The sequence below is a fragment of the Anoplopoma fimbria genome, chromosome 10 (genome assembly GCF_027596085.1).
Source record: "Anoplopoma fimbria isolate UVic2021 breed Golden Eagle Sablefish chromosome 10, Afim_UVic_2022, whole genome shotgun sequence".
NCBI classification, from domain to species: Eukaryota; Metazoa; Chordata; class Actinopteri; order Perciformes; family Anoplopomatidae; genus Anoplopoma; species Anoplopoma fimbria.
The window spans coordinates 22,291,933-22,314,625 of record NC_072458.1 but is presented as its reverse complement, the minus strand read 5'-3'; the positions used below and the strand labels follow the sequence as shown (position 1 = coordinate 22,314,625).

At 40.8% G+C, this 22,693-nt stretch overlaps 1 protein-coding gene across 1 annotated transcript in view; it reads left to right on the top strand.

Annotated features, from left to right (window-relative positions):
* Window positions 1-10,541: 10,541 nt before the first annotated feature.
* Window positions 10,542-22,693, top strand: part of LOC129096831 (chromodomain-helicase-DNA-binding protein 4-like) — a 32,455-nt gene continuing 20,303 nt past the window's right edge. The window contains 8 exon segments of the mRNA XM_054605509.1: window positions 10,542-10,734; window positions 11,063-11,237; window positions 15,964-16,076; window positions 17,620-17,862; window positions 21,123-21,241; window positions 21,467-21,747; window positions 21,851-21,981; window positions 22,082-22,220. Of these exon segments, the coding sequence (XP_054461484.1) occupies window positions 11,177-11,237; window positions 15,964-16,076; window positions 17,620-17,862; window positions 21,123-21,241; window positions 21,467-21,747; window positions 21,851-21,981; window positions 22,082-22,220 (1,087 nt within the window). The 5' untranslated portion in view covers window positions 10,542-10,734; window positions 11,063-11,176.

Below are 22,693 nucleotides of genomic sequence, written 5' to 3'. Positions count from 1 at the left end.
TTTATGATACTTAGATTTTTATTGCTCCTTCTTTCAATTATTTTCTGTGTGTCAAAAAAAGACTCTTGACTTGGTTGAGTTGTCTAACACATCAAAAACAATCAGTTCAGTCTGTATTAGGTTTTTCAAAATGTATGTTGTTGGTTTCATGTAAAGAAGAGATTTCAAATCAATCTGCAATCGTGTTGAAAGTTAAAAAACACTTTGTGTTCACTGCGACGGGTTACACAACTCAACCTATACCAATCGACTCTTCCTAAGCCCCGCCCCTCACACACAGACTGTCCAATCACAGCGTAGCATCAGTTTAGCTGGTTTAGTGGATTTGGAGCTCTTCGTGGTTAAATGTCGTTGTATAGTGATACTCGTTACCCTGAGAGGTTCGAAGGAGATATATGTTTCTAAAACTTTGCATGTCCACGTAAAAACCTGTGGAGCTAACCGATAGCATGTCTATGCTACACTAGCTACCGAAGGTATACTTAATATATTAACACATGCTGCTGTTTCTTTTTTGTAATTGTAACAGTTAATAAAGAGGAACAGCGTTGTTCCTTAATGTCATTGTAGTTTGTCTTGATATACAGGTGATGTGGTGGTTTACCTTCACAATGTGATCTGTAGCTTTAGCTTTATCTTTATCTTTATAACCTGTTTTCACTGCTGTTTGACATCCTGGATATTTCCTTCAAAAACATTTTGTAGACACGCTTGTGTATTCTCTTTTTGTCTTTCTAAAAAGTATGTGATACTTATTCAGGGAGTGCAATTAGTGACAGTTTATTCTTTAAGGTTCCTGATCTTGGATTGAGTCTCATCTTTGGCCAAAATACAGTAACATATAAAGCTGAAAGTCTTGTAGGGGAATCATCACCAAATATATTACTTTCATATTGGTCTGAGGCTAATCTGTACAAATTTAGCAGACATGAAGCTTTGCTGCAAGTTCATCAAGGAAGATCTTTTTTTTGCATGCTCTATCTTCATGCCTCTTGTGTTTCACATTGGTGAATTTAGTCTATTTCTTCTCCATCGCTTCCTCTTTCCCACGCTGTGAAAGTCCCACCATTCACAATTCTGACTTTGCGTTTCTCCAGTCAATCGTTCTCATCTTAAAGTTACAACAAGGTACTTATATTTAGTGTCGATTTTTGCATTCCCAGTGGACTAAAAGCACCAGAGTCCCTTTAGAAAACCTCTCATTTTACTGCAGCAGGGTCTGACAGTCTGCCTCGCTCAGTCCTGGTTCTTGGTGTTTTCAAGTTGGTGTTTTCTCCCGGTGGGAGTTGGTGTTTTCTCCCGGTGGGGACCAGAGGAGCAGAGAGGAGGAGGAGGAGGAGATGCTGCTATATCTATATAGAAATAGACAATCTTCTCACTGATGGTCTTGTTTACTTGTGTTGGTCATAGAGAGGCTTCAGTATTAAAATTAGGTTGTTTATTAAAAGTTAAAAGTTTCTCACAGTAACTTTAATATTGGAGCTAAGAATCTGAATCTGAAATCTTCCTACTCAAACCAAGACACTTTTGTGAGCTAAATAAGACTAAAATTTGTCAAAAATTGGACCTTCCTGCAACAGTAAAACAAAGGGTAACAAGCAGGAAATAAGTTTAATATGTCAGAGATGGAGTTTGAAAATGACGTAACGTGCTTAAACATCAAAAAAGATATATCTTGCAAATGAATGCATTCTGTTTTCTACATTACGTGATATTGTAAGACTCCACAAAGCCGTAAAACAGAAGAAACAAGAACACATGTTCCCTGAGTGACATTATAAATGATTTACACTGATGCACGGCTGTTGTGTATTAATAACTGCGGATCGGATCGGGATGGACAGCTGTGACAAACAGAACCGACATCCAGTTTGGCTGAAAATGTGTAAAAGAGATATAATTGAATAACAGGATAACTAACTTGACACAAGAGACCTTGCAGACTGAGAGAGAGAGAGAGAGAGAGAGAGAGAGAGAGAGAGAGAGAGAGAGAGAGGACATCGTCACACTCCTCTTCCCATCAGCCATCTCTGCCATTGATTTCTTCAGTGATCACTATGTACAGCTCTACGTACGTCCTTGCAGCGTGACTTTGACATTTGGATGCAGCTGCAAACACACGATTAAGTCGCGATGACTGCACATGGATGACGCATGTAGTCCTGACTGAAGATTGTGCTTTATATAAATCCAGATGTCATGAATGTTGCTCTGTTTCTAGAAGAGATCACGTGTGATGGAGGACTTTAAGAGTCATGGATGGAGAGCATGTTTGTCTCTGCAGGTATACAAAGAAAAAAGCTCACATAACACATTTATCAAATTTATTCAAACTTTGGCGCTTTAAATTTTGCCGTATGATTATTACAGATCTGGGGGTTTTTTTTCCCAAAGAAACGGTCCTGTTCTTTACATATATTATGGAAATAATTGTGGACACATTGATATCCAAAAGGAAGCCACTTGAAATATTCACAATGCAAAATGTAACATAATAAACAGGATCTGAATCCGTTGGCTTCAACAGCACACAAAAAAACTGTTTCAATTCTTAAATTAGTACTTTTCAAAATAAAAGACGTCAGATATAAGAACATGCAGTTGAACTAAAAGGTTAAATCAGAAATATTAACCAAGTGACCTGAAGTTAGACCAGCTGATTACTATTTAAAGTATCACATGCAGTGCCACGTGTAACTTTCATGTTAACTTCTGAACCAGAAGGCATGAAAATAAAACTACAGTGTGACTTCAGTCTTGGCCCAATTTGAGATTGTAAAATATATAATGTGAAAAAAGGCGACTAAAGCACCTGCAGCCGACCATCAAACGGTACAAGTTTAATTTGGATGGTGTCTGCAAATTCCAAAGTCCACATATATTTAACATCTCATCGTTTGGCTGCAGGACGTCTGTTTATTTACTGCAGGGTTAGTTTATTGTCCACGAATAATAAGTGATATACTATTATGGGAAGAAAGATTATACCACAAAATTCGTACCTAGTTACTAATACTTGTAAATTTAATACAGCATTCGTTGCTATATCTACTAAATTGAATGCTCTGTAATTCGTATATAAATATCCCATAATATCAGTTTCTATGTAATCTACGTAATCATGAACCAGGAAGTAGAAAGACTGCAAAACCAGCACATGGTGGGTGTTCGGGAGGTGAATGGGTCAAACAGAAATCAGTCTTTTATCCGGGAGATAGCTCTTCGTGCCCCGTGTGAAAGGAAAAGGTCAACGCTGTCATGTAGGTGATGTATCTAAGTGACGCCACTTCCGTAGTTATTTTAACCCAAACCACGATCTTTTCCTGAATCTAACTAAGTAGTTTTGTAGCCTTAACCTAACTTAGTACGTCACAATCTTTTCCTACACCTAACAAACTATTTTTACGATCCTTTCCTAAACCTAACTAAGTAGTTTTGTTGCATAAACCTAAATAAGTATTTCACGATCTTTTCCCAAAACCTAGCCAAGTATTTCACGATCTTTTCCTAAACCTAACTAAGTATTTCATCATCTTTTACTAAACCTAACTAAGTATTTCATCATCTTTTACTAAACCTAACTAAGTATTTCAACCATCTTTTCCTAAATCTAACTTTATTTCATCATCTTTTACTAAACCTAACTAAGTATTTCATCATCTTTTCCCAAAACCTAGCCAAGTATTTCACGATCTTTTCCTAAACCTAACTTAGTATTTCATCATCTTTTCATCACTAAGTATTTCATCATCTTTTCCTAAACCTAACTAAGTAAAACCTAACTACGTTTTTTTGCCATAACCTAGCTAAGTTGTTTCCTGTGAAGAGGTAAGTGTAGACTACACATGTAATGAGTGGAAAATGACTCTTATTGCTGGACTTTCGTAGGAAAAACGAGGGGTAATTTTTCGTAAAATATCACATAAACCGTTGCGTGAGGTCACAACCTGTTTTTTTCCCCCTGGAACCCAACTTCAACCTGCAGTTCAACCAAAAAGCTTCTCATATTAGTTCAGTAAAAGGACTTTTAGAAGCTGGAAAAGATAAATGCAGTGTTTTGAAAAGAGTAAGAGATGAACCGATCCGGTACCGGTGCCTATTGTGATGTTGTTCAGTGGAATCTAATGCCTGGTTTGATTTTGTAATAACCAAGACACATGTGGTTCTGAATGAATATACTGTTCGTGGTTAGTATCCGTGATGATCTGCACTACTGTGAGAGAGAGGGAGAGAGAGAGAGAGAGGGAGAGAGAGAGAGAGAGAGAGAGGAACCCCTGTTTGACGAGGTGCGATGGCGACGTCACAGATAGGAAGGCCGGGTATTTTGAGCCTCTTTAAGTGGCTGCCGTTTGGAGAGACATACTGTACTCTGCACTTCAGGAGCCTATAAGACAGGAAATGATGATGATGGCAGCGGTGGTGGAGGGAGGGGGGGGAGGGGGGGGGGGGGGGGGGGAAGGGGAGGGCTGTAAGAGAAAGAGAGAGAGAGAGAGAGAGAGAGAGAGAGAGAGAGAGAGAGAGAGAGAGAGCAGGCGAATTAGCCGTGTGATTATTATGGAGCGGCAGGCCAAGCAGTGAAGAAAGGAGGAGGTGGGGGGGGGGGGGGGGGCAGACGAGTGCATATTATGGGATGTCTGTGTTGTCAGGCGGGGGGAGGGGCGGAGTAAGAAGAAGGAGGTGGTGGTGGTGTAGGGGGAGTATTATGGTCTGGCATAGGCCCGTTTTTGTGTGTGGTGGCTCCCCCCCTCTAACTCCCCCTCCCCCCCCCATCCCATACCAGCTTTGTGTGAATTTGTGTGTGTGTGTGTGTGTGTGTGTGTGTGTGTGTGTGTGTGTGTGTGTGTGTGTGTGTGCATCAAAGCTCGACGTGCACAGACTGTAACGCACAGCGGGGAAATAGTATCCGTCTTCAGGTGCAGAGTGACTCACAGTCAACGAGGTAGCGAGACCCGAGAGAGAGGGGGGGGGGGGGGGGGGGGGGGCAGCACAAAGACACAAAGGCTGCTGGGAATTCATCAAAAAACTTAGCTGGCAAACTATCTGAGCACAACCCCCCCCCCTCCACGTCATGTAAATTATTGAGATTGAGGCAGCGATGGAGAGGTGTGTACGGTAGATCCTCTGCAGTCAGTGAGCTGAATAAAAGTCTTCTTCTTGAGATATTCGTGGGGGGGGAGACGTTGTTACAGATGTGTCACGACTGGAATTTGGCTTTGGGCCCAGCTGTGACTAGGAGGGTCATGGGTGCTCTCGCCTTGACGTAAAAATATTGCAAAAGACTGGTGAGTTGGGAGATTTTCATCTCACAACAATTCAATCTGTAGATTTAGATTAGAGAAAAGAGAGAAAAGCAGCAACTCTTCACATCTGGAAAGCCGGAACGAGTAAACGTTTGGAGTCCAGTGAATGTCTCGATACTACTAGATGTATCGACCTTTGGCTCCCAGAGGATGAACCCTCACGTCTTTCCCTTTTGTGCCACCATGGGGTTGGCTTTTCGGGGTTCTCACTTAAGCTCAGATAAAGAAAAAGCCTTTCTGGGTCCCAAGAGGAGAAATACAGGTGCTGCAGAAACACAAGTACATAAGTATATACAGTAAAGTACAAAAATAAAAAACACAAAGTAAATCAAATGAAAATAAATCATAATTACAAGGCAAACAATAAACATTAATCACCAATTAAATGTCTCGACAACTAACTACTAGATTGCATTTCTCTTTCTTTTTGACAGGAATGTTAAGGATGTGTTTGTCTTGTTTGAATAAACTTTATTGGAATTGTCAGCGGACAAAACCAACTAGGGGTTTCCATGTATCTGTTCGGTGTGGGCAGTTGTGTCATTGCCAGACGATTGATTTGTAGAGTGAGAACATAAAAGGTTCTGGACGATAAAAAACAAGATTAATAAAAACTCAGCGTCTTGTTTCTTTATAAATCACTTCAACAATACTTCTTATTTTTACTACAGTATTCCTAATATATACAAGACATCCGAGCCGTCCGGGACATCCCAACAAACGTGGACCTAAAAATCTAATTTTCCGCTTTTCTTTTTGTCTTTGTGTTTTTTTTTCTTCTGCCGTGTCTTATCTGGTGTGGCAGACATGTTGGGTCGGATCAAAACCATTTTGCACTTTTGTTATCTGGTAGTCCTGTAGGGGAGACGGTGTCTGAGCGGTGGGGAGGAGGGAGGAGGGAGGAGGGAGGAAGTCAAGAAGTATTATGGTATGCATTTTCACTTACATGATAATCTGACCCCGCCTGTAACCCTTCCTCCACCACCGCCACCCCTCTCCTGCTTATCTCCATGACGACCAGCCGCACAGGAGCACTATTATGGTCTGTACACCCCCCCCCCCCCCCCCTTCTACTCCTCCTTTTTCCTTTTTGCCTCAGAAATGATATTATTATCATTATGTGATATGCAATTCTACGAGTGTTGGGTGGTGGTGGTGGTGGGGGGGGGGGAAGATGGGAGGGGCTTCAAGAGCCGTGCACGAGGTTTCTATGACAACTGCCCCCAGTATCCCTCTGATTGGTGATTATAGGATGTTACCCCCCCCCCCCCCCCACACCCCCTTCATCTTACACCCCCCCCTCCCCCCTAAATGCACACATGAACACTGTGTCCAAGGAAAAGGGAGAAGTGTGGGGGAGGGGAAAGGGGGAGAGGTGGGGGGAGAGAGAGAGAGAGAGGAAGAAATGCAGAGAATAAGAAAGACAAGAGAAGTTTTTTATTTAACTCGTTCTTTGTGCGGGATACAGAGAGAGAGAAGAGCGCCGCTGCCGTCGGCGGTGGGACAAAGAAGAAAAAAAAAAAAAGGCCAGAAGGGAAAGAAAGAGATGAGTCAGAGTGGACTGTAGATCCACTGTAAAAGGGGGGAGACAAGACCCAGAGGGGGAGAGAGAGAGAGAGAGAGAGAGAGAGAGAGAGAGAGAGGAGGCTTCTGGCTGAAGCAAAGGGGGAGACAGCTTGAAGAGGGTTAAAAGCCAGAGTGTCGGGGCGCTGCAACAATGTGCTGACATGCATAATTTAGTCAGTAGATTAATGAAAAAAACAAAAAACAATCTCACAAAACCGGCACTCATTTGTACAACGTCACAGGTAACGTGACACAACGGCGTGGTGGCGTAATAAAACAATATATCCGTTATCCCACGGTGTGGAATGATCGCAGCTGTAATTTATTTTATGCACAATAAGCCATTCATAATGACTTGACTAATGCACGCTCACCCTGGGAAATCACCAGCAGCTGTTGTCTTCTCTTGCTAGACCTGATATTCACCTTAATATCCTAGGATGTACACTGTGAGGTCAGGAGTATGACCACAGTCCTGAGTCTGTATCGTCAACGGGGCAGATTAATAAGAAATCTTTATGCTGCTGTGTAAAATCATATTTTAGACAACAATGTGCTTCCAACTGTTGGATGAAGGTCATTTCCTGTTTCAACATGACAATGCGTCTAATCACAAAGACGTAGATGCAACAAACCAAAGCCAAAAACTCCCAACATCACTTCCTGACTTTCACTGAAGCTTAGTTTCCATAAAGCAGTTATTTCTGCTACACATAAGAGCACACATTTTCTCCTTTTCATTCACAAAAGTTTTCTGTCTGTACATATAATATTTCAATTATTGTGGATTTTACTGTTTTTTAATTGCTTATTTATAATACTTGTTTTTCATTTCATTTTATTTTTATCTTGTCTTTCTTCTACTATGTCTCTTGTGTGCACTTTACTCTCTGCTGCTCTAATCCTGCACATTTCCCCGCTGCGGGACTAATAAAGGATTATCTTATCTTATCTCATCTTATTTAATGGACTGACTTCGTTTAAATGCACCAGATATTCTGGTTTCTGCTCTCATTCTGAAAGAGACAATATTCCTACAAATCTGTTTACATGGATACTGAAGATGAATATTCCACTAATATTCCCGTTTACTTGCAGCTTTTCATATTCCGATTAACGTAAAAAGACCGCCATGCCTCATCTTCATCAGCGGGGCCAGTGCATCCCACATCGACGCCGTTCTCTGAGGTGTTTAACGGGTCGTTTATCACGTCAAATTATGGGAAAATGGAACTTCAGGAGCCATTTTGCGTTACGTTTTTTCAAAGTTTTCCTTCGAACACAGCCTCCCTTTTTCATTCTTTTAAACACCTTATTTGAAAGGTCAGGGTTGTGATATTTGTTCATATCCAAAAACTTGTTGATATCCAACTTCTTCATGATGTTTAAAAGAAGGTTTTTGTTTCTCCTTCCGACCAGAAATGTGGGTTTTTCTTTTGGGCAATCTCTACTCCAGCTTTGCAAACTGTTGGCTCGTTGGTTTGTGTTCAACGAACGGAGGTGGACGTACACAAGAAAGTGTTTCAAACCTCTATTGAGACTCTTATTCTGAAAGTACACGTCCAAAGAATGCTCCTAAAACCTGAATAAAACCAACATGTTTTAATCGTAAAATCGTAAAAAATTAGGCCTAATTCGGAATATCCAAACTAAATATGTTAACAAAATTGGGATTATTGTCGGAATAATAGTGGAATGTAAACGTTGTCAATGGCTCCATTCTTGGAACCAACTCTGCCAAAGGTTTCGAGCGAGCTGATTGGATACTAGAAAGTGGAGTTAAAACAATGCAGACCTCTGATTGGTCGGAGAGAATCGTCACCAGCGTGAGACGGGATGTTATCGTCAACGGCAACCACAAGTTTTAATTGACTTTTTTTTTTTTTTAAATGGCGGCTGGTTCCGTTTGGTTGCAGATGACTCAGCTAGCGTCCTGTTTCCTGCGCCGTTGCTATGGTGATACAGCCTAAACTGATAGGACAGAAAAGGACCTGGTGCCGAAAAGAGAATCGAACGAAAAAAAAATCAAATAAAAAAACAACAACATTGAACCCGACTCAAGTTTATTAAATTGTTTGTATTTATAATGTTTACCTCTGATTAAGGAAAAATATTATTTTTTTTGCAGTGTTTTAGAGTCTGATCCAAATATATGGATATATATATTTTTGAATATTCGGTGTTGTGATACCAACAGAAGTATTTTTTATTGTTATTTTGTAATACTATATTGGTGTTTTTTTCGGGTTTTTGTTCTTTTGCTTTAATTTTTCATAACTTTTAGATGTTTATCACATAGATTATTGAGCCGATCAGGTTATTGATATGTACAATATGGTGTTCATGTTGTCAGCGTGCAGGAGTATCACACCCGCTCCATGTATGTGTACAAATACACTCTTTCTAAAGTACTGTCCGCATACTTTTGGCTATATCTTGTACTTTTGTAGAGCGCACACGACTCATTCTGATGAATCCCAGCCCCCCCCGAAAAATACATATCTGACCCGTCAGCTGACATGTACACCCGACCCCCCCCCCCCCCCCCAAATGTCACTCAGAAGCCTCACTCAGCACTACACCATGTGTGTGTGTGTGTGTGTGTGTGTGTTGCTCCACAGTCTAAATGCACTACAGTCGGTTAATGGTGGGAAAAAAACTGTCTAGGACCCAGACGTTTTTCCCACCATTGACTGCAATGCATTTCCAAAGCGGCCTGTGGAGCAAGTGTGTGTGTGTGTGCACATGTATGTGTGTGTATATATATGTGTGTGTGTGTGTGTGTGTGTGTGTGTGTGTGTGTGTGTGTGTGTGTGTGTAGCAGACAGCTTAACTCAGCTGTTGGCTTCTTGGCTGTTGTACTTCTGTGGCTCCCTGTTTCTTGTTTTGATGGAGTCGGAGTCGGGGTCGGGGTGGGGGGGTTAAAGTAGCTGACTTTAAAAGGGTTTTGACTACAGGTTGACCTTTGTGACCTCCACCCTGCAGGGGGCCGAGAACACCACCTGACTTTCTCTCCGACCTTATCCTACGTCTATATGTTATTAGCGTGCACTTTTTTTTTTCTTTTTTTAAAAGTCTTACCGGTGAATCACGCGTATAAATAATCACCAAGTTGGGGGGTCACACCTCGGGGTCAACCCCCACCGTGACCCCTTTGCACCCTGAGGTGCTTTTTTCCCCCTCCACCCTTGCAAGTGCATCTCCCGTGCAGCCGGACTCACACTCACACACACACACACACACGCATACAGTACGGTGTCTGCGCATACATGCAAACATGCACTCAAGTGAAGCAGTCATGTGACACACACACACAGTTGTCATGTGACCTCCTTTTTCTTTTTTTTTGTTAATTCTCTCCCCTCCTTTCTCCTCTCTTTGGAGTTATGCTTATTGAGGGATGTCAGTGACTGCGCTCGTTACTATTATGGGATGGGGGTGCGTCTCCATGGTTACCCTGGTTGCTATGGGAGGGGGTGGTGGGTGGGGGGGGGTGCATGGAGGAATGGGGAAGAGACTGTAGGAGAGGGAGGGGTGACTATTATGGTCTGTACGTTGCAAGGTAACTATGCAGAGTGGGGGAGGGGTGTGTGTGTGTGTGTGTGTGGAGGAGGAGGGAGGGGGGGGATATTATGGGATGCCTACCCCCCCCCCTGGTCTTTTGTGTGTGTGTGTGCGCGCGCACGAGGTGTGTGTGTGCGTGTAGAGAGAGAGAGAGGGAGACGGCGTCGTGCGCACACGCTGCCTGCATTAAAATAAAAAACAAAACACGGAAATATATTTAATGTGTGTGTTCACCGGTATGTAGGAACACGTGTTGGAGGGTTTGTTTTGTGTTTTGTGTTCTGGAGGTTGTGTCAATCAAGTTGTGAGTATTTCAATTTTTTTTTTTTACTCTTTGTTAAAACCAAAGCTACAAAGATGTTTTATTTAATTCAAGATAGTACACGTCTCGGTGGGGTTTTTTTTCCGTCTCCGAATCCAGCTTCGTGCTTAACGGACGCGGAAACTCTACCAAGCTGGTTAATGTGTGATAAAAGTTGAATGTGTGGAGTAAACCCACACTGTGTGTTAATATATATATATATATATGTGATCTTTTTTTATTTTTATGAATGATCTTTGTTTGGTTGAAATATTCACTTCCGGTTTTGTTTTTTGTTCGTTTTCCTCCCTCCTCGGCTGCCGGACTGCAGATCTTTGGCGGTCAGAACTCTTGGATTATCCTTCAAAACACAACTTTATTAGCTTAAAGTGTTGGCTAACTACACAGAAACTCCTCTCCCTCCTCTCCTCCCTCCTCTCCCGCTATGTCTGGAAGCGAGGATGACAGAGAGGACTACGGAGCCCCCGAGGACCGGCTGCTGCACGGTGAGACTCCGGAGCTTCCCCCGGTTAGCTCCCGATGCTAACACATGTAGCATTTCTGCATTCACTTCAATCACGTGTGGCTAGTTAGCTCGCTAGCATGCTAACTACTGTCCGCGACATTTACCGTGTTTTCTTTACATCTATTTTCATTTTTTTTTTTTTTTTTTAAAGAATAGTAATAAATCTCTCCACAACTGCCCCCCCCCACCCCCAAAGATACCGGCATCGTTTACGTGTGAGATGACAAGATGGAGGGCAGCCAGTGAGCTTTGGGGAAGCAGGGCAGTGACGTCAGCGCGTCGTGGCGTCATCGCGTCGGGCTGTGCGTGCGCGTTCATGTGTAGGAAAAGAGAGAGAGGAGAGGAGAAATACTACAATAGAGTTAAAATGGGTTTATTGCAACAAAAATACACTTTTATGAACTGGTTTTTGTTTTTTTTGGGGGGGGGGGGGGGGATCCCAGTGTTCCCAGTTTGTACTGGGCCCGACGGGCACGCGCTGCGCACGCCCGCTGAGAACAAATAGTCCTAGTGAGGTTTAAGTGGACCTGTGTTTCATTCATTAAAAAGATAGTTTATTTTTATTTTTATATAGTGAATCTGCATGAATACAATGTTGTGCAATTCAAAGAAAAAGATTCACATTCTTGGATATGAATTGCACATTACATTACGTTACATTACGTTACATTACAGTCTTGTTTGATGCACAGAAAGGTTGGTTTTTCTGGCATCTGATGATAGTTGACACTTAAATTAGAAATGCATCAGTGCTTTAAGAAGTATTTGGATCATTTTATTAAAGTAAAAGTGCTGCATCAAAATCTTACTCTAGTAAAAGTAAATGTATACACTTAAAATATACTACTGGCTCAATTCAGAAACCTTTAAGTATATGCTTTTACTGGAATAAGATTTTGATTAAGGAAATGATACAAATACTTTCTAATTTCAGTGTCAAAATCTTACTCCAGTAAAAGTAAATGCATACACTTAAAGGTTAAAGGCACTTTTACAAAAGAAATTATCAAAAATACGCCCGCTGAGAACAAATAAGTGAACCTGCGTTTCATTCATTAAAAAGCTAGTTTTTTTAGTGAATCTGCATGCATATAATGTTGTGCAATTCAAAGAAAAAGATTCACATTCTTGGATATGAATTGCACATTACATTACATTACAGTCTTGTTTGATGCACAGAAAGGCTGGTGCATGTTGGTTTTTCTGGCATATGATGATAGTTGACACTGAAATTAGAAATGCATCAGTGCTATAAGAAGTATTTGGATCATTTTATTAAAGTAAAAGTGCTGCAAATCCAGTAAAAGTAAATGTATACACTTAAAATACAATACTGGCTTAGAAACCTCTAAGTATATGCATTTAGTTTTACTGGAGTAAGATTTTGATTAAGGAAATGATACAAATACTTTCTAATTTCAGTGTCAAAATCAAAATCTTACTCCAGTAAAAGTAAATGCATATACTTAAAGGTTTCTGAATTGGGCCAGTAGTATATTTTAAGTGTATACATTTACTTTTACTAGAATAAGATTCTGATTGCGGCACTTTTACAAAAAAAATTATCAAAAATACGCCCGCTGAGAAGAAATAAGTGAACCTGCGTTTCATTCATTAAAAAGCTAGGTTTTTTTTAGTGAATCTGCATGAATATAATGTTGTGCAATTCAAAGAAAAAGATTCACATTCTTGGATATGAATTGCACATTACATTACATTACATTACAGTCTTGTTTGATGCACAGAAAGGCTGGTGCATGTTGGTTTTTCTGGCATCTGATGATAGTTGACACTTAAATTAGAAATGCATCAGTGCTATAAGAAGTATTTGGAAAAAAAAGTAAAAGTGCTGCAATCAAAATCTTACTCCAGTAAAAATAAATGCCTATACTTAAAGGTTTCTAAGCCAGTATTGTATTTTAAGTGTATACATTTACTTTTACTGGAGTAAAATTCTGATTGCAGCGCTTTTACTTATAAAAAAAATGATCCAAATACTTCTTATAGCACTGATGATAAACCGACGAGCACGCACCAATAGTCCTGCAAGTAAGTGTACCAAAAGAACTGCATTTCATTCTTTAAAAGCAACACTTTTTTTAGTACAATTCAAACAAAAAGATTCACATTCTTGGATATTTTTATTATTGATATTTAGTTATTGTTGTTTGATGCAAAGAAAGGTTTATGCATCTGAAGATGGTTGACACTGCATTTAGAAAGTATTTGGATCATTTCCTTTATCAGAATCTTACTCCAGTAAAAGTAAATGATCCAAATACTTTCTAAATGCAGTGTCAACTATCATCTGATGCATAAACCTTTCTTTGCATCAAACAATGACGTGCATTCATATCCAAGAATGTGAATCTTTTTCTTTGAATTGAACGATATTTTATTTATGCAGATTCACTAAAATATGTTGCTTTTAATGAATGAAATACAGTTTTCTTTTGGTACACTTTACTTTGCTGCAATCCAAATCTTACTCCAGTAAAAGTAAATGCATACACTTAAAGGTTTCTGAACTGAGCCAGTATTATATTTTAAGTGTATACATTTACTTTTACTGGAGTAAGACTCTGATTGCAGCACTTTTACTTGTAAAAAAAAAAGATCCAAATACTTTTTATAGCACTGATGATAAACCGAAAAATACGCACGCTGAGAACAAATAGTCCTGCAAGTAAGCTTTAAGTGAACCTGCGTTTCATTCATTAAAAACAACATATTTTAATGAATCTGCATAAATAAATGATCGTACATCAGATGCCAGAAAAACCAACATGCACCAGCCTTTCTTTGCATCAAACAACAATAACAGTTTTTCCCCCTCATCTATTTGTTTGAATTGCACAATATTTTATTTATGCAGCATCATAATAATCCAATAATATAACATAAAGGTTTCTGAATTGAGCCAATATTGTATTTAATGTTATATTATTGGGTTATTATGATTGATGCATTCACTTTAATGTTACAGCTGGTAAAGGTGGACTTATTTTAAGTAATTTATATACTGATGGGTCGCTTAAACTCTACTAATATATCATAAAGTATTAGTTTTATGATGTTTTGTCATATTAATCCAGATGTGCAAAGTAACTTCAGCTGTCAAATAGATGTAGTGGAGTTAAAAAGTACAATATGTCCTTCTTAAATGTAGTGGAGTGGAAGTATATAGTAGCAGTAAATGGAAATAAAAGTACTAGTATTTGAGTGAATGCATTGTATTCACCACTGAAATAGACATGAAGTCAAGCAGGAGCTTAGTATGAAACGAGTTCAAGTTGAGCTGCATGTATCTTTCATAACTGATTTTAAGCATTTTGTCTAAAGATTGTGAGAAAATAATGTCCCGTCACAGTTCTCTGAGTTCAAGTTCATGAGTTCATGAGTTCATGAGCAACAGCAGTAAAGACACCACCGTGACAATAATACAAAACAGACAAAACGTGGCAACATTTGGAGAAGCTAGAACCAGAAATGATTGGTAGTAGTGCTTAAAAGATTTAAATAGTCAATCACTTTAATTGTTTGAGCTCAAGTTACAGGTTTTGATTTCGCAAATGACAAGTCATTATTAAGCCTTTCTGTTTTCATATGCTGTCCATGAACTTTAAACAGCATTTGAATTCTCTTTCATTTTATTGCCTTTTTTGTGACAGCTGGTAATAAAGGCCTCTCTGTCGCTCGTGTGTAGTTTAGTTTAGTTGTAATACAGGTTTTGTGACTGCATCGAGTCCAAGTCTGGAAACTACACCTCAGGTACTTGCTTCCTGATTTTACACGCTCTTTAAGTCTGTGGACAAAGATCATTTTTGCCAAAAATGCTTTTGTAAAACTGTTTTTTTACAAGAAACGCTGTTCTCCAAACAGAGCTCTGGATTGCTTGCGTCCGTCCACATCCTCACACACAGCTGGGTCTCCTTGTAATGACATGAAATGGCTCATACATTAAAGCTTCTTCCCCACCAGGTGCATCTTAATGGCTGCTTGCCATTTACTTTTTCTTTTTTTACTATAGTCAATTACATTAACAAGCTCTGAGTGCCACATCGCTTCACTATGCAGCCTATGAGGCAGCAACAAACGCCTGACTTGAATCCTCTCCGCCATACGGCCTGCAGGAGGGTGTGGTGAATTATAACAACCAATCAGTTGTAAATTACAGTTTTAACCACTGGAGCAAATCTGATTTAAATCACCCTCCAAAGGGCAACTAGTAGCCCAAAGCACTGGTTTATCCTCCACTGGTTCTGGTTCTCTGGACTCCTGTTGGTTTTATATCTTAGCCATCTAATCATGGAAGACTTAAATGTAATTTACCACCAAGTGAATGTGGTTGCAGCCTGGCAGGGGAAGAAGGAGCAGGAAATGATCCCGCTCAAGTCAAGCGTTGGTCACTTGCTTGTGTTTAAAAGCTAAAGGTGAGCTAGTTGGTCACTTTAAAAAGGGAAAATGTGGCATTCTGGTGGTGGTAATTCAAATAGGAAGAAGCCTCATCAATCAATCCTTCTTATGTTCATTCGTGATGGTTTGTGAAAGGAATCCTGAATGGAAAATGGAAAAAATACAGATTAAAAACATTAAGTGATAGAAGCTGCACAAACCAGCTTGTGTTTTGTTGTTGCACTGACACGTGGTCGTCTGTCTCTGTGTATCTCTAACCGTGAAATGTCTGATTCTCTTTTTTTTTGCAGACGACGAGGAAGAGGAGGTCTCGGAGAATGAGACCCCGAAGGTGATGAAGAAGAAGAAGAAGGCCAAGAAGAGCAAAGAGAGCAAGGGCAGCAAGAGGCGGTCGCGCAGAGAGGTAAGGACGCTGATTATTAGAAGCTTCATGCAAAGTCAGAAAACTATCTAAAGTGTTGGACAACTTTTAAACCCCACGTGACGATGTGTTTGATTTAAAAACTAGTCTAGTTAAACTTCACACACGATACAAAACATCACCCTCTGCTGACTTTGACAATCTTCTCATGTAGGCAAAACAGCCAGGGAATTCAAATTAGCTGTACGTAGCTTGATGCTACTCAAGCTCTCTTCCTGCCTTCATATGGCAGAATTTACAAAACTTTGTACTCCTTTGCTCTCTTCTCCTTATCTTGCATATTAAAGGTTTGTTTCATGTGCATTTTAACTCCCATAAAAGCTCAGAAAACACTGCACTGTTCACACTGCACTGGGAGTCTCAAAGTCTTTGTGGTTTTCTCACTTACCCAGACTCCGTGGTGAGGTCCCCGAACTACGTTTTAAACATGAAAACACAAGCGAGAAGTGACAGAGGTGTAGTCATTCGTGTTGTTGCACACGTGTCCAAACGTCTTTTACTCTTTCCCGACTTTACAACAGTCATTGTGTGACGTTTGTTCATGCAAATGTCACACAGCTCACACAGGTTTTTCTACAGGCGATGCGACCCCTTTGCCAGGTTTCCCCTCAACCCCCTTGGCGCTCTCATTGGCTTTAGACACGGCAGGTTCAGATTTTTGAATGCTAGATATCTGGAACCAGTCTGAGATGCACCGCCAAGCCTCTCTGCACTTTTAACTGACCTTAGTGTAGCTTCTGTGGAATTGAAAATACACTATGATCACATTACAAAATCTGTTGAGTCAGTGTTGACGGCCATGTTCTCTCCTGCTTGTGTTGATAAAGCATTACGTTGTTAGATTTTTAGATCGCTAGATAATGTTAGCTTGTTAATATCACCTTGTTTTTGTGGGTGGACGGGTGCTCCGGAGACGGAGGTGCTAGGGTTATTGTTGGTTAAATGTAAGTTACTTTGGCCGGGGAGGTCCGGGAGGTCCGGGAGCTCGGTCACCTGCCGGCAAAGTCGTTCCCCATTGCTGGAGAGTGAGATGGAGGGACCGCCGGTTGTACTTCTTGTCCCATTTATGCTCTGATAAACCATATATTCATCAAATTCATATCGCTATGTTCCAAGCTGGTTACACTATAACATTTAGACACCTCAAATCTGTCTAGTTTACTTATTTCTTGCATCTTTTTTCCAACCATTATTTGAATTATACAGAGAGGGTTTCCCTACTTTAAATCACTTTTTCTAGAACAAACCTCAACTGTTTCTTGGATTTAAAGTTGTCTGAAGTGCAGTCGGAACTATTTTCTTCTATGATTAGGAAAATGTGGCAAGCAAGTTTCAAGTTGACAGACAATTCAATCTTCAATTTGGGGATTTTAGGTGAATTATATTCAATCTTTCCCTATAAATGTGTTTTATCTTTGTATATTTTGTGCTTTTGCAAGAAACCTGTGTCTTTATCCCATTTCCATTATTCTTGAACCTAATGTCTTCAGTCTGCTAACTTCTCTCTTTGGTGTCCTTGTTCCAGGAGCTCCCCATCAGCTCCCCAGAGCCCATGGACGTGGGCGGGGTGGGAGAGACGGAAGATGGCGTCCTCGTCCAGCGCTCCGACAGCGAGGGCAGCGACTACACTCCGGGACGCAAGAAGAAGAAGAGGGGCAGCAGCGGCAAAGAGAAGAAGAGGAGCAGCTCCGGGGCCGAGAGGAGCAGCTCCAAGAAGAAAGAGCCGGAGCCCGAGGAAGATGACGACGACGATGACGACGACAGCTCGGTGAGAAAATCAAACAAGCGGGATGTTTGAGGGGCAAAAGTAATAGTTTAGTGACGTTTATCTTTTCTCTGGGTTGAAAAGCCTCGGACACAACTTTTTCACCATAATCAGACAGAAAAAGTCGTCACGTGCTCCAAGAAAACTCAAGAATTCTAATAATTCTTACATACTTTGGTGGAATCTAACCTAAAAGAAAAAGGTAATTGACTGATTTTTGCTTTCTAAGAAAGACGGAAAAAATCTGAAGGCCGTCTGTCGCTGTCACAGACTGGAGGCTTTGGAGCTTTGGAGCTTTGGAGCGTGTCCCGTATTCAAGTTTAAGCTCCATAAATACATATTCTGTATAAATAACATATTTGGTGACCATTCTCAACGCTCTACAGGACATGCAGTGTCAGATTTTTGCTGTGTGTTTCCTATTTTGTTCAATGCAGCCAGTTGTACCAGTTCATCCCCGAGGGAAATCAATCTGCACACTCTTAAACTTGCTTTCATTTTTGTCAGTTCTCACATTCCTGTGTCTAAAATGTGGTTAAGCTTAGTTTGAATTGAAAGCTCTCCTATTGACAAAAAGGAAAACCGCCTTGATGTTCTGGAAGAGTTTAATGAACAGACGTCAATATTCTTCTTTAAAAAAAGTGCCTTTAGATTTTTAAAACACAACAGCATCATGTGCAAAACATTTAGCTGTATATGTGCGTTGTTTTGAATGGACCAAAACATGCTAAACTACTGTTATGGTCCTTTTTTTTTTTTTTAAATGTGCCAAACTGCACAAGAACCTGCTCTTTGTGCACATTTTTGGTTTGAAATGCTAAGAATCTACGATTTTTCCACCAGTTTTCTACCAAACGCATCTCTTTCTTCTGTGGATTATTATGACTTTTTTGTGAAAGGCCTTTGTGTGCGTTACCTGTAATGGAGTCGGTCCAGGTTTTGACAGACGGAGATGTGATATGAGAGATGGTTAAACAAAGAGCTGTGTCTGGTGGACTCCGAGGACCCGGCGGCCAATAGGGGGCCTTGTAGTTAATGACACTTATGCAAGGGCTGGTGTGGGGTGTGTGTATGTGTCTTTGTGTGTCTGGGGCGGGTGTTGTAAGGCATATATGCTGTTACCATGGCAACCCTGCTTAGCGCCGCACCGCACTGCGCTCTTGACCCTTTTTTTTTTTTTTTTTTTTTTTTGGGTTAGATAAACACATTTTGATTCATTGTCAGAGACGCCCCTCCATCCATTCGGCAGCCGGTTTGTAAGACGGGTAGCAGGTTTTTGGAGAAAGAAGCAAAGGGATTTACTGCTTATCTACTCGGGGCCTTTTTTAAAATTTTGGGTCAATAAAGGTTCCAATCTGCAAGAAATTGGTTTTATTGGCGAAAATATTAACAGTTGATATACAATTAACAAAGAAAAACAGCAGTTTAGACGGTGGTGGCTCGTGTTCGATACAGAGATGAAAACGTGTTCAGATTTACCAAAAAAATCAATATTTGAAGTAATTTCCCCCCTAAAAATGGTGTTGAACATTTCGTGGTTCCGGCTTCTTTGTCTATCTTTAGGGTTGGGGTTAGTGGTTATTTGTTGGCTTGCTGGTTGTTCATTTTAGACACTTTAAACCTCTTAAAAATGCAGAAGTGGTAGAGAATATGAAATCATTTCAGGATTATTTTGGTCATTATTGAGATCACGAGATTTCTCCCTGACTTTGAAAACATAATGCACTTAGAGAACATTTTGTTGGCTTTATTAACTTAAATGCATCAATTTGGTTTTACTTTGAGAGCAAACTTAAGAGGCTAGATCAACAAAAAGAACTAGTAAACTACTTAATCATAAACTTATTGTTTTTATAGATATAAATGGTGGGAAAAAGTCACACCTACAAAGCTTGTAAACGAAATAGAGTCCGTGTTTGGTGCAAAAGGTAAAGGAAAGATGGTTACTGGATGTATAACGAGACAAAAGTGAAACTATCAATGCAAAAATAGGCACAATAATTGTTTTTTTTCGTGATTTTCTCTTGTATTCATATTCGTTGGAAGCCTAAATAAAGTTGAATTAACCACCCAGCTACATTTAATTCAAAATGAACTTCAGTCTCTGTGTAAAGATCACACTTATGTTACCTGTGTCATATTAATTGACCATATTGTGAGGTAAAATAAATGGCTGCTGCTGACTCACGCAGGTAGAGCACAAAGGTGTCTTTGTGAGAGGTGAAAGATTTGGATTTAGTGATGGACAAAGACACAGCAACTCGTATAAAAAAAAAAAAAAAAAAAAACTACGTCCACCCTGGAAAGGTCCCACCTGTTCTCCGCTCAGTGGGTTGGATCAGTCTGACGTTAATAAATGTTTGTTGTGAATAATCACGTTCAAAAATACACCCGTCGTGTTTTTCGTCTCTTTGGCACGTATTGAATTACGGACAGAGCAGCTCTGCACATGTCGGGGTTTGTCTCCTAAAACCAGGTTCCTCCTCCGACACTCTGGTCATCTAATCAATTGATCAGATTAGTATTGATGACTGCTCGCTGTGTTAAAGTGGTTGTGAGAAAACGGGCTGTGCAGTGTTTTTCAGATTAACGTGCTGTAAGACTGCATGTTACAGATGTGATGTCAAAGGTTAATGTGATTCTTTGTGGTGATACATACAAAATTCTGATTTTGTTGGTTCTGTTTGTTTTTTTTAATGTATATTTTGTATCACATTTGTGCTGTTTTTAGGTTAAAATTGTTCAATGATTGGCACTTGTAGTCCTTTCAGGAGCTCAAATTTTCCCTTTTTCAGTGTTTTACCTGCATATGATGATTATTTTACCTGCTGCTGTGATTGCTAACTGCACAGACAAACATACAATGTACATTTATGAGCCTTTTTAGTGTTTTTCATTTTGTATCACTTTATTTTGATTGCTTTTCATCATTGACAGATCACATAAACGCTAAAAACAAAAAGAAGAAACCCTCAAAAATCCAATAATTCCTAAAACGTATTCAGAGATTAATTTTCTTATTGTTGACATGTAAACGTCGTCCTTTTCTTCCACTTCTCACGACAATGCTCCTCTTGAGCTCTTATCCTTCCAGTAAACAGTTCCATATCGTATATTTCATTCACAAGAATCAGCCTCAACCTTGTGATCATGGTTCTGTCTCGTACCATCTCTTCGTTATCCCCTTCTTACAGGCTGCTAACAAGATTTTTTTGCGTCTTGTGGGTTTATTTCTAATGAATTTCTATTGTTTCTTCCTTCAGGAGCCGAAGTCGTCGTCCCAGCTGCTTGATGACTGGGGCATGGAGGACATCGACCACGTCTTCACTGAGGAGGACTACCGCTCTCTGACCAACTACAAGGCCTTCAGCCAGTTCGTCAGGTAGATAAGAACAAGAAACCACCTGCTGGTTCTACCTGTGTGTCTTAGAAAATACGAATTATGTCTTTTGTGCATGTTTTGTTCTTCACTTTATATTTATTTGACGAGAGAAGCACTTTGTTTCTGAGATAAAATCAAGTAAACTTTGCGCCTTCATCGAATATTCACCGTGATCCTGTTTTGATTCCTGCACATTTAATAAATAACATTTCCCTCTCCTCCAAGGCCCCTCATCGCAGCCAAGAACCCCAAGATCGCCGTGTCCAAGATGATGATGGTTCTGGGCGCCAAGTGGCGAGAGTTCAGCACCAACAACCCTCTGAGAGGAGCCGCTGCCGCCAACGCCGCCCTGGCCACCGCCAACGTACCGGCCGCGGTCGACACCATGGTGGCGGAGGTCGCTCCGATTGTTGTTGCTCCACCGCCACCGCCTCCTCCGGCCCCGGTGGAGGTTCAGCAGCCGCCGCCGCCGCCGCTACGCAAGGCCAAGACTAAAGAAGGGAAAGGTAGAGTGATCTGAAACGTCAGAGCGGACCAAACTGTTTCAGGCTGATCGTTGTTCTTCTTCTCTTATCTCTGACGTCTGCTGTTTTTGGTTTGTGTCGGCAGGTCCCAACGCCCGCAAGAAGTCCAAACCTACACCCAAACCACAAGAGAAGAAGAATAGCGCCAAGACCAAGAAAGTGGCTCCTCTCAAAATCAAGCTGGGAGGCTTCAACAGCAAACGGAAACGCTCCTCGGTACGATCCGCCTCTCCTTTCTCTCTGTCTCTTTGCTTCTTCTGCGCCCACATAAAGTTGCAAACAGTTTTTATACAACAAGTCTCTCTCTCTCACGTAGAGCGAGGAGGACGAGCCGGAAGTGGACAGCGATTTCGAGGACGGCAGCATGAACAGCGTCTCCGTCTCGGAGGGATCCAACAGCCGCAGCAGCCGAAGCAAAAAGAAGCCGTCCAAGAGCAAACCCAAGAAAAAGAAAGGTACGTGTGTGTGTCTCTTCTTCTTCTTCTTCTTCTGTGTCTCCTCCATCCTCCATCCTCCTCCTCCTCCTCCAGTGACATTAAATAAACAGTAGGTTATGGTGTAACCTGTGGGAGTCGAACCCGTCACCTTTGGTTGCTTCTTTGCTTTGCCGCGGTGAGTCAGAGCTCTACCTGTCGAGGCTGCAGATGGAGCCGACAGATTGCCGGTTAAACACACAGCGGTGCTTCTGATAATGAGTGCGTGCAGAGTGAAGCATTAAAAGTCTGAGGAATGTACAACAACACGACGAGGTGCACACACACACACACACACACACACACACACACACACACACACACACACACACACACACACACACACACACACACACACATTAGTCACTGTGCCTGAGTCAGTGGAATATATTTAGAAGGACGACATCTTGGTCTTGGTTGTCGCCTACTGAAGCATCATCATCATCATCATCTTC